Genomic DNA, 13,847 nt, shown 5'->3' with positions numbered 1-13,847 from the left:
TATTCCGTATAAACAATTCGATAAGTCACCAGAGCTGGGTTATCCCTCTGCTCATTCAAAATACTACCTAGTTTTAGTTTTTAAAGGGAAAATAAGTTACGTAAAATAGTTACCTTTAAAACCCTGAACAAATTTCAGCTTTTCCCCACACGCAGCAATAAGTAGTATTTATAGCTTGAGGGGCGACCATGAATTCTTAATCGTAACAAGATGCAAATGTATATTGTCGTCAACAAATTAAAAAGGGGTTTACATTTCCACCAGCTCGCAAGGTTTTGAACTACACCTCCCACAATGCCATCGGTCTGTATCCAGGAAGTCGCGCCGTTGCTAAGCAAACTTTTGCTAGTTCCCTGGCTTGTGCTTCTATTATGTTTCCGAAATCGACGAGTCTGTAGCGAATTTAATCTGAAACACTCTTAAGTCTACATGTCGTTTTATGAGAAATGGAGGAGGCGCTTTGTTATTCAAGCGTTTTGACGCGCATTTTCGTGATTTCTGCTTGGAGATCAATGTAAAATACAGCTGGAAGAAATGTTGATCCGTTCGAAGACAGTACAGATCGTGTTCACTGGAGATTTTAATGCTTTTTTGCCTTCATGAGTGGCATCAGTGATTCCGTGGTTCGGCCTCGGACCGGGCGGGTCTTGGTAACTGAATTAAGCGGACCTATTAATCCAACTCCTAAAGTAAAATATGATTATGATGAGCCCGAGACAGAGGTCGGTCTTTACCTGTCTCCAAAGCACCTGGTAAGTTTGGTTTGATACAAGTTTTATTTCTTTATTCTGATCTGTAATTTTAAATGTTATTATGTTGTTATTACAGAAATTACTTTGCGGAACTCAGGATCTATCTCAAGTGACCTCACTGGAGGTTTGTGTGAACACACAAGAACAAACCCTGGGGAATTTCGGTAAGGTATCAAACACGGGGACACCCTTTGAATCAGACATTTGTTTTCTCACATTCATGTCTATAATTCATGAGAGATGCAAATGAAGTTTCTCATCATGGAAATTTTGCTTCTAAGTGATGATACTAGTGTGACGTTATATTTCAACATGACAAACCGCCCACTTTTGCTTTGAGGAAAATCAAGGATTACACAACAAGCACAAACAAGACTCCTCATTGTCCGTGCATGTACCAGTGTTATTCCTTTGTGAAGAATTTTTAACCGATCTTGAATCTGTATGATTCCATCTGATAATGAAAGCCAAACACTATCTGTTCCCTCTCATAGGTGCCCACTTGCCAAAGCTTGCAGAGCTCAAATTAGACAACAGCGTGATCATGTCAGTGAGGTGAGTCTGAAGTTACATAACACAAATTCCATCTTCCTGTTATTCTCCTGGTTTGTATTCGTGCAAGGCAACCTCTTCCTAGAAGCTGGCATAACTCACACGGTATTACCTCATGGAATCTAGCAGCTCCTTGGCAAGGCCTGTCAATGAAAACAATAATGCTTTTCATACGTGGGAAACAAAGCAGGCAGGTTTATTGGTTTTCTTGGGGAGAGGTGCAATTTGATCCAGAGCAGTAGTCCACCGCATGTTCCCCATTAGTCGCATGTGTTAAAGGCATTCTTGGATGAAGGTTATGAAGAAAAGCAGCATGTGTGTTTAAGGAAGGTAGCACTTGGATGTTACTGTAGCGGGGGAACTTTCCAGGAATGTGTTTTCTTTTTATCCTGCAAGTGATCCAGTTAAAAACAGGCCACTAACAGACAGTGTTTGTAGCCTGTGGTCCATGTTATACACTGTTGCCTGTCTTATTCTCGACCGGCGTTTGTTCATTTGGAGCAGATCTGGTGTGAAGGGATTGAGAAATGGTTGTAGGACATGCGCTGAGGGTCTCCCTTTTTTGTTGACCTTTGCCAGTATTGCCTTGTTACCCTTCCAAGTATGGTTCCCATCTAACTTTGAATGTATGATCGAGATGACTCAAATTATTTTTATCCTTTAATGTTTTTCGACATTTACTGTAGTTACATAGCATTTAACTGAAATTGTGGGGTCACTCAGTCAACATCATATTGTCATGGAAGTGAAAATGAACTATGTTTTCTTTGTTTCATCAGAGACCTGGGAACTAGTCTCTTTTCCCTGCAAGTGCTTTGGATGTCACGATGTTGCCTTCAAGACCTCAACGGCATCTCCAGCTTGTTGTCTATCAAGGTGTTGTTCATATATGATTTACATTTTTGTGGTAGATCATCGTGACTTTGTAGGTAATTTATAAGTAGCTCGCTTGGTGAAGAAGTCCGGGCACCCTTGAATTTGATCATTCAAAACTGACAGACTGTGAATGACTGAGGGGCTTTCCAGGGTGTCCTCTGTGACTTAGCGCAGAGGTTCATTACATTGAAAGGAATGGTACCACACTGTTGTCATTTCAGGATAGTGCTTTGTGTGTAAAGGTGATGAAAAATAGAACATTGTGGAGACTAAAATTGCAAGTGAGCATGTGACACAAATGTGGTGCACTTGTCTAATCACACAGACTCTTCCTCACTGCATCCTGTACGGTCATCTCTGCGTCAGCACTGGTACAGTGTGTCCCCTCTCTCTGATTCAGGAGCTGTACTTGGCCTACAACTGCGTGTCAGACCTGAGTCAGATCGGCTTGCTGGAGCACCTGCGTCTGTTAGACCTGGAGGGGAATGACGTGGATGACCTCATACAAGTTCAGTATCTGGGACTGTGCGGCCAACTGCAGGTCCTCACCCTGGAGGGAAACCCCGTGTGTTTACAGCCAAACACCACAGCCGCCCAGGTAACAGAGCGGTTAAGCAAACCCAAGTGAGATCACTTCAGATCCCAAAGCTGAGCCCTTATCTTCTCTCCATTAACACTTGGTGGACTTGGCTGCAAAATATCTGGTTTTAAAGAGGACAGTATCTGCAGATCTCATGAAGCTTGCCAACTTCCGAACAAAAAAAAAAATCTCCTCTGATGAAAGCCCTATTGTAATCACTTAAAAGATAGTCATGTGAGCCACAAAAAAGTTGGATTAGAATTGAGATTAAAACAGTTGCTAAAATTGAATTCCGGACATCAAGAAGCCAACATTTAACTTGATTTTTTGGTAACAAGCACAAGCTTTTGTGCTGCCAAGCCATGTCGAGTTCTCTCAGAAACTGTGAGGATGCGATTAGCAAGTGTGTGTGTGTGTGTTATCTCGCTGCAGCCGAGAGGCATGAAGATATTGGAATAACCACATTAATACACCGCTGCTCAGATCAAGTCCTGGAGCCTCAGACATAAGAGCATACATGCCTTAAATCCAAACATTTTAAACCCTGAGACCAAATCCCTGAAATCCTACATTGTTGGAATAAAACTCCGGTGAAATTTATATATATATATTTATATATATATATAGTAATGTCCGGAGGATTCAGGGACGAGACGGATGAGAATTAGATGCTTCTTTATTCAACGTGCTGATGCTTCACGCTCCAAAACTCAAGTCGCGCGCACAACCTTTCACCCGGAACACCCTCGAACAAAAGCCCGGCACCTCACCACTCTCGCGAGATCGCCAACACGCACACATCCTAACCATTACAATATATATATGATTGCTCAACTGGGTGCAAAACTGTTTGCTCACAGACTCAAAAACAGGTGAAATATCCAGAGAGAGTGCAATGATCCGCGTCTTTTAAAAGTAAACGCCCCAGTTTGAGTATGTCCTGTATTTACAGTAATGTAAACAACACGAAAACACGAAACGTCAGCAGTTACCAGAGCGTCTTTTTTCATTTTCATCACAAAAAAAAACGAAATGACATTTAAAAAAATCAACTTCCTCCTTAAGTGGAGCTCTGGAGTCTGGCCCTACTCTCCACTCTAATAGCGGGTGTGGTGGTGGACGTTTGAATCATGCAGCTGCCAAGTGAGCGTGCTTCTTTGTGACTGTATTTTATGTATCGTTTCCGACACATGTCAAACTTGTCTTAAAACGTCTTTATAAAACACAGACATCACTTTACATTAGGACGTGTGCACACCTCCAATATTCTGTATCTTAGTAACGTTCTAAAACTACAGCATTTGTTGGTGTTGAACTCAGTAATATCAACATAAGTGGTGTTCGCCTGCAACTTTTTGGGTGACTGTAGACGCCCAGAGCAGCCAGGAATGAATTAGGAATCTGGGGCACAGAGGGGGAGGGATGCTGAGCTGAATATGCATCAGGGCCGTGCTTTGTAGCGACTGAGGGGTTCTTGGGTTTGCTCCCTTTGCAAACCTCGACTTTCCCTCTGTCTCTTCCATCACTCACATCCGCTCCCTCCTTCACCCACTCGCTCATTCCGCCCCTTCCTCCTTGGCAGCTCTTTTCCTCTCTGTATCATTCATTGCATCTGTGCGATCTGGTGAATGGCAGGAGTGCCAGGCACTAATTTGATTGCTCAGTAGCTCCGTCAGATGATTTACTGGACTGGATGAAAGACCAGACCTCAGTGCCCATGCAGTTATTAACCCTTTTAGCGTGATGCCTCATACTCTGATTCATGAAGGCTCCTCGATGGATGGTCATGCATGACTTGGCTGTCATCCCTTCTGGCTTTAATGGAATCTAACATTTCATATTGATTCGGCTTCTTGCATCCATTAGCACACAGGCATCATGGATCAGAAATGCCACACTTGATGAGAATTCTATTATTATTAATGGAAGCTAAGCTTCTACTCCAAGACCGCAGCAGGAATATTTTAGGTCTATTATTAGTGCTAGCTAACACACTAATGGACACTTGAATCTTTTGATATCCATCAATCAGTCCATCAAAAGGTCACCCACAGGCAGACAACTTCCACACAAATCGACAATTTAGACAAGTAGTTCACCTCTTGAAAAGAAATCTGAGTTCCCATAGGAAGTCGCAGAAAACAGAGATTTTTGTGTCCCTGCTTTTTCCCTGATCTTCTAGTGTATATAAGTGGAATAAGCGCGTCATGTTGGTGTATCAGCTTTCTACTTGTTTGGCCTCACCTTAACAGATGGGAGACTACAACTACCGGGCTGCAGTTAGGGAATTGATCCCTCAGCTGTGCTACCTTGACAATGTCAGGGTGGGGGACGAGGTGCAGGGCTCCAGTAGCACCATGGGAGAGGACTGGGTTGTTCTCAGAGACTCCATCAGAGGCTCCTCATGGGTACAAGGTAGGAGTGTGTTTATGCTCACACAAGTTGTGTTCCGCTTAAGATCACGTGTGTTTTTCTTGCGATCGCAGAGAAGACCCCAGACGTCTCAGGATTCTCGAGCAGACCCGGTTCAGCATGTCGTCCAGGCACCAGCTCGTCGTCGGGATCCAGACCTCGTACTAGTGCCAGACCCTCTTCAGCAGCCTCAACTCCTATCTCCAGACCTGGATCCGCCGAGTCGGTAGTTGAGGAGGAATCCAGCCATCTTGTGCACGGTCAGAGTTTTCCAGGACTGTCCAGACTTATGCACTCATAGTTATTCACATGTTGAAGTCCTCCTTACTTCATGATGTTCTTCTCGTCTGAAATCTCATGAGCGAGAGGTTACATCCAAACCCGTCCACCTCCTCATTGGATTGAAACGTGCATCAGATCAGCCATCAACACATGATTTTAGTTACCTAGCTCTGCGTTACACGTTGTCTGATGTGCGGTGACATCATCACCATCCCTTCTCCCATTTTGGAATCATCATGTGGCAGCTGTCAGCAAAGGCAGTCTGGAGATTGGCTCCTGGGTGTCGCTGAGGAAAACCTTTTCCATGGGTTGGGCTTATGTGTAGTGTTTTTCAGCCTTATTTAAGCCACGGCACACTTCAGCCATTGAAAAAACCTAGAGGCACACCACCAAAGGAACCTCAGCCAAAGTGAGATTGTGCTTAGCCGGAAGTCATGTAATCTCCTCACGTTTTGTGGACTTTTTGAGAGTCCTTCACTTGTGGAATACCACACCTGAACGTTGACAGACCCCAGTCCACTAGTCAGGCAGTATCTATATCCATTGAGCTTTGGAGCATTGTTCAAGGTTCTCTTCCAGCCCAAAGTCCATATTTCTTTGTCTGAAGTACTTAACTTCTGATCGAGTCCTCAGGGTATTTGGTTCTGCAACTAATACCTAAGGATCCTTATATCAGAATCAGAATCAAATTTATTGCCATGGTCAGTGGGGGTCCAACCATCTAGGAAAGTGCTTCGGAATAAAGTGCTGTCAACAAAATAAAAAATAAAATAAAATAAAATAACCCACAAACAACAAAGGTTGATCACAAATTCAGCAGTCTGACGGCCGAGGGAAGGGGGGCCCAGTGGATCCACAGAAGTCTGGCTTGGAGTTAGTGTGTGAATGCCATAGAGACTGAAGAAAAGCTGGTTAAGATACAATACATCTAGTTATTATTATTAACCCAAGCTATAGAGGGGTGTTATGGAAAGCAATGCCTTCATTGATGAAATTCAAAAGAGAAACAGTGTCTTCTTATTAAGTGTCTAATGTGGAGCGGCCTTGGTACCTGAGCAGCCACTGACATGGCTTGTCATTTGTCTACTCCTGGACCCAGTTGTAGCATTTTTACTTCCGCCCTTTGACTCTTTCTTAATGCTTCGTTCTGGTTGTCTCCTTTAACTAAGCAAACGCTCATGTGAAAGGAGGCTTCTCCACCTCACAAAAAGTGTTCATTCCCTTCCAGGAGCTGGTGATATTGTGTACTGTGGAAACCCTGTGCGGGCGATCCGAGCACGGCGGGAAAAGTTGAAGGTTTGTGTGTCGGTTTTTGTTTGTGTGACTGTATTAGGCAGGACAAGGATGTTGATGAGATAAATCAGGTATAAATCAACCCATAATCCATCATTCATTAATAATGATTGAATGAATGATAATTCAATCGCTGGTTTAATGGAAGATAAATCATCCTTGACAGGCCATTACGTGCGCCAGGCGCTGTGGTGTCCTTTCCTTAGTGCCACCTCAGGAAAGCTGAATAAGTTAATTCTTTCCAGGTGGGAAAATCTGGATGTAGAGATGCTTGTTGTGGTTGATTGTTCGCTTTTGTTTCTCAGACTGCACCCACCTGGTTCAGCTTCACCCCGTCACACCTGCCGATCTACGTGCCAGAGCGCTCTTATGACCTTCAGGACGGCGACGGGAAGGAACGTGGTGATGTCTTCGCTGAGCTGAGAGCTTGGCGAGAGCAGCACAGCAGGTAGCAAACGTTCACGTGTCACTCTTTAAATCTCAGCTCATCTGGGGTGTGTTTTCCTACCAGGCGTCTACAGGAAATAAAGAAAGATAGAGCACCGCAGGTGTTGATGATTCAGCATGGCAGTGATAAAGATAGTGATGGAGAGGATGGCAGTGACGACAGGAGTGATGAAGAATGGAGTCAGGAACCTTCTGCCTCATCTCAGTCTCCTTTCCAATCTCTGACTCCTGGTAAGTATTTTCATGTATTTTACTATGGTCACGACAGGGAGAGAGAGAAAAAATATTGTTTTCCTCACAGATCTTCACACTGAGACCTTCAATCCTGAAACGGTGAAACTGTCCTTGTCTCCGGACAACGGCCTGTTCCCTTCGCCTCCTTCAAACATTGAAGCTGGCTGCAAACAGCTGTCGAGGTTTCGCGCACAAAGGCTTCGGATTAACAAGGGAAGTTCTGCACACCTCGTGTCTCTGAATGGAGACCAGTTACGGCCTGAGGCTTCTGTTGTGACACGCCAAGATCAACAGGTAATAGTCATGGCTTTGGCTCTGTGTGGCTTCAATATAAAACATTGTTAAGGCTATGTTACATTCTTCTGCTTTTACAGGGCAAAGAGCAGGAGCGTGCCCACCTCCGGACCTCTGACTGGCGACAGAGCAGAGTAAACACAGTGACCCGACCTCACACAGCTCAGGCAGCCCTGCAGAAACACCAGCAGCATCACAAGCGTCCGCCCTGCAGAGGGAGCTCACACACAGAGTGTGAGTGACCTGTGGAAGCCCGCGTTCATCAGCCTATTCTAAGGAAGCTATCAAGGAAGTAAATATGCAACAATTTTAGTTGCATTGAAATAAACATTTGAATACATACACCAGTTCTTATGAAATGTTTTGACCTCATTTTAATGTAAGCACATTTTCATGAAGCTCATGTTGACTTTCTAACTCCTTCAGGTTCTAACTGTATGTTGGGATGCGCATGATGTCATTACTACCTTTTGTCACCGACAATAAACACCACTTTTTATGTTTGTATGTCTTTCATTACGCTTTTTTCACTTCGTTTTCATAGGACAGATTTCAAGCGCAATTTCTCTTCGAGTCATTTGAGATGTTCGTAGGTGGTTATGACTGCAAAATCCAGGACCTAAAACCTAGTTGCAAGACTTTCGTTCTTACATTTTGTGGTGCCACAGGAGAGAAAAGGAAACCCTCACCAATGCATGTTTGATTTCCACTCTAAGAAATAAGTGAGGCAGCATCAATTCCATCGATTTGGGGTTGATATTTCTGTACTCTGGAATGTGGCAATGTGAGCTCCAAAAGTGGGGTAGAACCTGTCAATGGTGCGATCACCAGTATGGCGGTATATTGACTAGATGTATGTTACTTTCTGATCAGGTGGGAAGCAGCTCTATTCTGAGTCTCTGATAAAGACAGTTAAAAAACCCACACAGGGGCAGAGTGCGCCCCTTTTTCTTTGTCGAAACATCCCCCCATGAGGTCACAACAAGGGAATGTTTCCCACAGTGTTCCTGTTGTGATATTTTAACTGTCCTTCTCCAGCTCCAGCTATTTTTATTCACAGCTTTTTCATTACCCCTCAATATTTTTAGCAATTTTACCAAGATTTTTAATCAATTTTCATTTATTTATAATTTCACAGTTATGATTTTTCCATCTTCAAACTCCATTATTCGGATTTTCTAAAATGCTGTGTTTGTTGTTTTTCTTTCTTAGGTTTGCTAAGAATGCTCCCCCTGGTATTCACAGAATTAATCACAGTCCACCTGTTCATGCCACATGACAAGCAAACAAAGCTTCCAAATATCAACACTTACACCTCCTCACATTGTTGTCCTCACTGATACAAACGTCTTGCTGCCGATGGCTCCAGTGGTTGCTGAAGTTAGCAGACCGAGTCGAGCCAAAAAGATTATGTAATATGCAAGACTGCGTGAAATCCTGATCCCCCGGAAGAAAGCGAGAAACATTTCAACTATTTACCGTGGTAATACATCAAACTGCATCAAGATGAAAAAATGTTCCATCACATGCCACCTGACCCGTGGAAGAAAGTAATGGTGTGAAGCAAATGAAAAGCATTAAGATTTCCTTCTTTCAAACACGACCTATCCTGCTGTTGTTTGCCTTTGGATTCCAGGGGAATTACTCATTAGCAGATGCTGAAGGGCAACTTCAGATTGTTCAAGGGCACTTTGACCAGAGGAAAACTGGTGTTTAAAGCAGAAATTTTACTCTCATAATGGACTGCAAAAGTGTAGAGGCACTTTGTAAGCAGTTTAAAAGCAGTGACTGACGTGAAGAAAACCACAAGATAAAAAAATATTTTTTAAAAGCCTTTTTTTTAATCTCTAATAACTTTGGTATTTGCTTCTTGTGTTGGAGGCTAGTAACAATTTTGTGTGAGTGTAACAGGAAGGCACCCTCACTCATACTGTCTAAGGGAGGTGGATCACAGCATGGTGGTTCTACGTAGCTTCCAAGCCAGGAAATAACAAACACCTTGGTCAGTGAGAAACAAGGAGAAGAGCGATACCAAACTTGATATCTCGGTTCTCCACCCCAAGGTGTGTCTTCGACTACAGGAAACGATAAGATGTCCAGCCATGAGAGTGAGATATGTGTTATTGTCAAAGCAGGTGAGGTCATCACAACTGTCCACTCCTTAGTCAGCTCTTATCACCGAGCGTGTTGCTCTTATTCAGCCCCTGAATTCCTCGGACATGACCACTTTACATAGGGGAGATGAGTCGGAGCAAGCGCCAGTCAGGCCTGTTGTGAGGCAGGTGAAGGAGGGGAAGTACATCGCTACTGCTGGATCAGTCCATAAACACACATTCAGGTTAATTGGCGCTCTTTATTGCCCATAAAAGTCAGGTGACTTGTGATGCACTGCTGATCCAAGAGGTCTCCATTTAGTGTTGCGCCGGTTTAAAATCACCTCACTGGACTTCAAAACAATCGAGTATTGAATTATTTTCAAGTCATTATTTATTTTTATTTCTTGAGTTGACCTTCCATTAATGTAAAGTAGACAATCCAGCAACAAAAAAAAAATCACTTCACCTTGTGATATCCATTTATTAACACGAGAAATACATGCCTTGAAGGGGTCGAAATAGTAGTTCCAAGTGGGATATAGATCCAGTGGCTTGTTTTGTAAAATTTTGTATATATTTCTTCCAGCTTTACTTTAAAGAATTAAACAAAATATAGCAAAACGCAGAAAGTTATCTCAGTCTAATCTATACAACTTTGGGTGAGCACACTCAATATTCAAGTTCATACCTAAACAATAATATGTTATCAACTTACTGATAGTCATAATGAAGCTACAGAAAAGCAATATCTTGTTTAGAAGGGAAGACGACATGGCCGCAGGGCTCTCCAAATTCTCCCACAGTGTTTAATATTTCACTCCAATGTTGCTGGTGTTGGCAGTTTGTTTCACACTTAGGATTAAAACAGTTTTGGAATTCCATCTCTGCACAAACATGCCCGATCCTTTGAACGCCACACTCGGCTGGACGACGCACTTGTTGCTGTTATTGCCGCCAGAGACCGCCTCAGCAACAGGATGTACAGTAAATAATGAGTCAACATAATCCACACTTTGGAACAATTTTTACGTTGACGGATAGAAATGTTTTTGATGAGAGGCGTGTCATCCCCGAGACAGACCTTACATAATATTGAGTCAGTGGCTCTCTTATTATTGATCTGCAGTTTATTTCTAAACACATGTTCATTGTGTAAAATGTTTTCTTTGTACATTGCATGAACACATGATCAGGACTCGTGACTTCTGGGAGATTGAGACGAGAGTAATAACAATCAGTCCCGAACTATTTTGCTCTCCATATCTATTTATACTCTATAGCCCTGATCCTATTTGCATTGTGAATTATGACATAAGGTGTCAGATATTTAATTCAGAAATGGTTGCACAATCATTTTGAAGACTGTCAACCAATTTCTTAAGGAGATTGAAACGAAAAAACAGTGTTGAATAAGACCTTTTTTTCCTTATAAGATGAACTCTTTTTGGAGTTTAAGTTGCTGCTGTGCATTATGGGATTATATGTGATGAATGTGCATTACACCACTGACAATTTTTTTAATATCAAATTGCAATAAAGAAGAGATATGGTCCATGCTCCTTGAGTTTGACAAGCAGGAATTTCTAAAAAAAAATAGAAAAACAGGAGGCTTAATCTGCCGTTCTTGCTCTTTAAAAAAAATAAATGCAATGCAATAAATGACTTTTTGTAGTTACATTGCGCCCCCTATTGGCGAGCAGCCACTGCTAACAGTGGTGACTTTTACAATTTCCCCAAAACTTTTTGAACTTGTGAGCCCCCTCTAAGGCGACAACCTCATGATAAGGATTGAATAAAGGTATAGCATTTCAAATTGTATTTGTCCTGCATAATCTATTAGGTTTAGGAATTCAATTTACCTGTCCAATAAAACCTGTTTAAGGAAGAATGAAATGACGAAGGGAATCCGACATATCAATTTTCATACCGAGGGTTAACAAGATATGTCTCCCCTCCCCAAACTCCCCGTGCCAACACATGCGCTAAGCACCGCAAGCAGAAATGGCAAAGAGATTGGTACGATCAGATAAGCGTTCCAAGAGGAGAAGGCTGCAAAACATCTCAGAGGCAAAATATTTTCTTAAATTGCCTGGTGTTTTGTGCACTTATGTAATTATAACTCAACTCGGGCAAATGTACATAATGATTAAATTCACGAATACAGTGCTGGGTATCGCCTGAGGAAACCTTCTTCTCAACATGTCGTGTTTACTACCGAGTCTTTTTACTGGAAGTACTTCAAGTATAGGTCGAGACAAGCCCAGCAAAAGCTGTTTGTTCAGTACTGTAGACAAACGGCAAGATCCTGCCGGAAGGAACATTCCATTCACTCCTGGATATTAGCAATCACAACGTGTTTTTTGGTGGTGCATTTAGAGCCAAAAGAAGAGGTGTGATCCATTATGTTGGAGCTCAAGGCTCGTAGTATGAATGAGGAACAATAAAGTTGATGAGAGATTTTTGACAAGAGGTAACAGCTCGCTGCAATTGGGATTTTTATGGGTTTGTGTCATGTCTTCTGTATTCTTGCCACCTCTTCCATGTCATAAGCCAATGAGATTGTGGATAAGTTGTAAAAGCCAAATGTTTTTAAATCCTTCAAAGCAAACTCGCTACAAAACAGAAGGACGTGTTTCAAAGAAATGTTCGGGAAATATTCATAATGGGTATAAGAGCATTTCATTTTAGCTACGATCCCCAAAACAAAAACAAAAAAAAAAACAAAAAACTTTTCTTCTCTGCTAATCGTCATGTTGGTTTACACTGTGTGTTGCTCAGCATAGTTTCTTAACACTACTGCTACATGCTGCCAAATCAGTTCATTGAATTTCCAGATTTTGAATAAGTATCCAATTTTATAGATAAAATACAAGTAGGGAATAATGCAATATCACAATATGCGTGGACAAGATAATGTATTTAAACCCTGTCCAATTCTGAAATACACATATGAATCCTTCAAAAGGAGGAAAAAAAATTTCATACTGTTTCTGAAAGAACACAATTGACCCGGGCATGGCTGTCTTACTTCCGCTTTGACTTTTATTTTGTCACAACTAGGAACAATGGCAGTCCGCCGCATGTGTGACTTGCCGGCAGCGACTTGTGACAACGAAGCAACTTTTGTGGTCCTTTAATTCCTTTCAAAGCAAAGACCTTCAACGACGCGTGTAAGTAAACTTTAACAAATGTCTCTTTTAAGTCGTGACTTTAAAACAATGCCGTTCGGTGGTTGAAGGATGCAGCAAGTGCGAGTTGTGCACCTGCTGCTACGGTGGCGAGAACTCCAAACTTTCAGCTCATTCTCATTTCAGTTTCTCGACCAACTGTTTGCTTGACATTCACGTTTAATGCCCTCGTTTATATACTGAAAGCAAAGAAGTAACTGCACACCATAAGCGTCTACTTTCTATTGACAGGTAAGCGACCCTTTAAAATTGCGATTATGCTAAAAGCTAACTGCCGATCATTAGCAAATTGTAGACTTTTATTTTAAGTTGGTTCTTGGTGTTCATGAATCACTTAAAGCAAATGTTCATTGTACATTTGTAGCGGCTTATTTTCTCTATCTAAACTAGTAACATCTAAATGTTACTAGTTTACTGTTACTAGTTTTATGAAGCGTAATAACAATGACAATAACACTGTTAACAATCGCTGTTAACATTGCTTCATAACGTTACTATGAAATGCTGTATGTTGAAGATGATATACATTGATAACGGTAGTTCAAAATTTGTCCTTAAAATAAGATATGGAATGGTTATGTAATGTTTGCCTTAGTTAAATATTTGGCAAACATTGACATTTTTTTTTAAATATTGTATTTGCTTTTGCTTAGTTTCATCCAAAAGAATACACACGACTAGGATAATGTGGAAAAAGGCAACAAATAGTTACACAGAGTACATATACTGCTGGGATTATCCTAAACCTCAAATGTCAAACTAATATTGTCACAATGCTATGAAAGCACAAGTAATAGGAGCCAAATATGTATGTAAATATAGATTATGAAACATAGCAATG

General features: G+C 41.7%; 2 protein-coding genes across 2 annotated transcripts in view; both read left to right on the top strand.

Moving 5' to 3' along the window:
- Nucleotides 1-424: 424 nt before the first annotated feature.
- lrrc56 (leucine rich repeat containing 56) lies at nucleotides 425-8,166 on the top strand. Its single transcript, XM_053886172.1, has 12 exons — nucleotides 425-752; nucleotides 829-916; nucleotides 1,247-1,307; nucleotides 2,084-2,180; nucleotides 2,581-2,778; nucleotides 5,013-5,175; nucleotides 5,247-5,432; nucleotides 6,683-6,750; nucleotides 7,053-7,195; nucleotides 7,259-7,425; nucleotides 7,496-7,722; nucleotides 7,803-8,166. The coding sequence occupies exons 1-12, from the start codon at nucleotides 600-602 to the stop codon at nucleotides 7,962-7,964; spliced, it is 1,713 nt and encodes a 570-aa protein (XP_053742147.1). The 5' UTR covers nucleotides 425-599; the 3' UTR covers nucleotides 7,965-8,166.
- A 4,871-nt stretch (nucleotides 8,167-13,037) lies between these two features.
- rassf7a (Ras association domain family member 7a) overlaps nucleotides 13,038-13,847 on the top strand; it is a 36,439-nt gene continuing 35,629 nt past the window's right edge. Inside the window, exon 1 of the mRNA XM_053885132.1 lies at nucleotides 13,038-13,237. The gene's annotated coding sequence lies outside the window, so the exon portion shown is untranslated. The remainder of the gene's footprint in view (nucleotides 13,238-13,847) is intronic.

This window comes from Synchiropus splendidus, chromosome 14, assembly GCF_027744825.2.
Source record: "Synchiropus splendidus isolate RoL2022-P1 chromosome 14, RoL_Sspl_1.0, whole genome shotgun sequence".
In the NCBI taxonomy this organism is placed as follows: Eukaryota; Metazoa; Chordata; class Actinopteri; order Syngnathiformes; family Callionymidae; genus Synchiropus; species Synchiropus splendidus.
The sequence above is the reverse complement of the archived record's forward strand: the minus strand, read 5'-3'. Positions and strand labels throughout refer to the sequence as shown.

Excerpts from the sequence above, each read along its gene's own strand:
- lrrc56 (XM_053886172.1), top strand. The coding sequence starts at position 600 with ATGAGTGGCATCAGTGATTCCGTGGTTCGGCCTCGGACCGGGCGGGTC. Across the intron at positions 1,308-2,083 it reads AGCGTGATCATGTCAGTGAG|AGACCTGGGAACTAGTCTCT; the intron begins GTGAGTCTGAAG and ends TTGTTTCATCAG. Across the intron at positions 6,751-7,052 it reads CACGGCGGGAAAAGTTGAAG|ACTGCACCCACCTGGTTCAG; the intron begins GTTTGTGTGTCG and ends TTTGTTTCTCAG.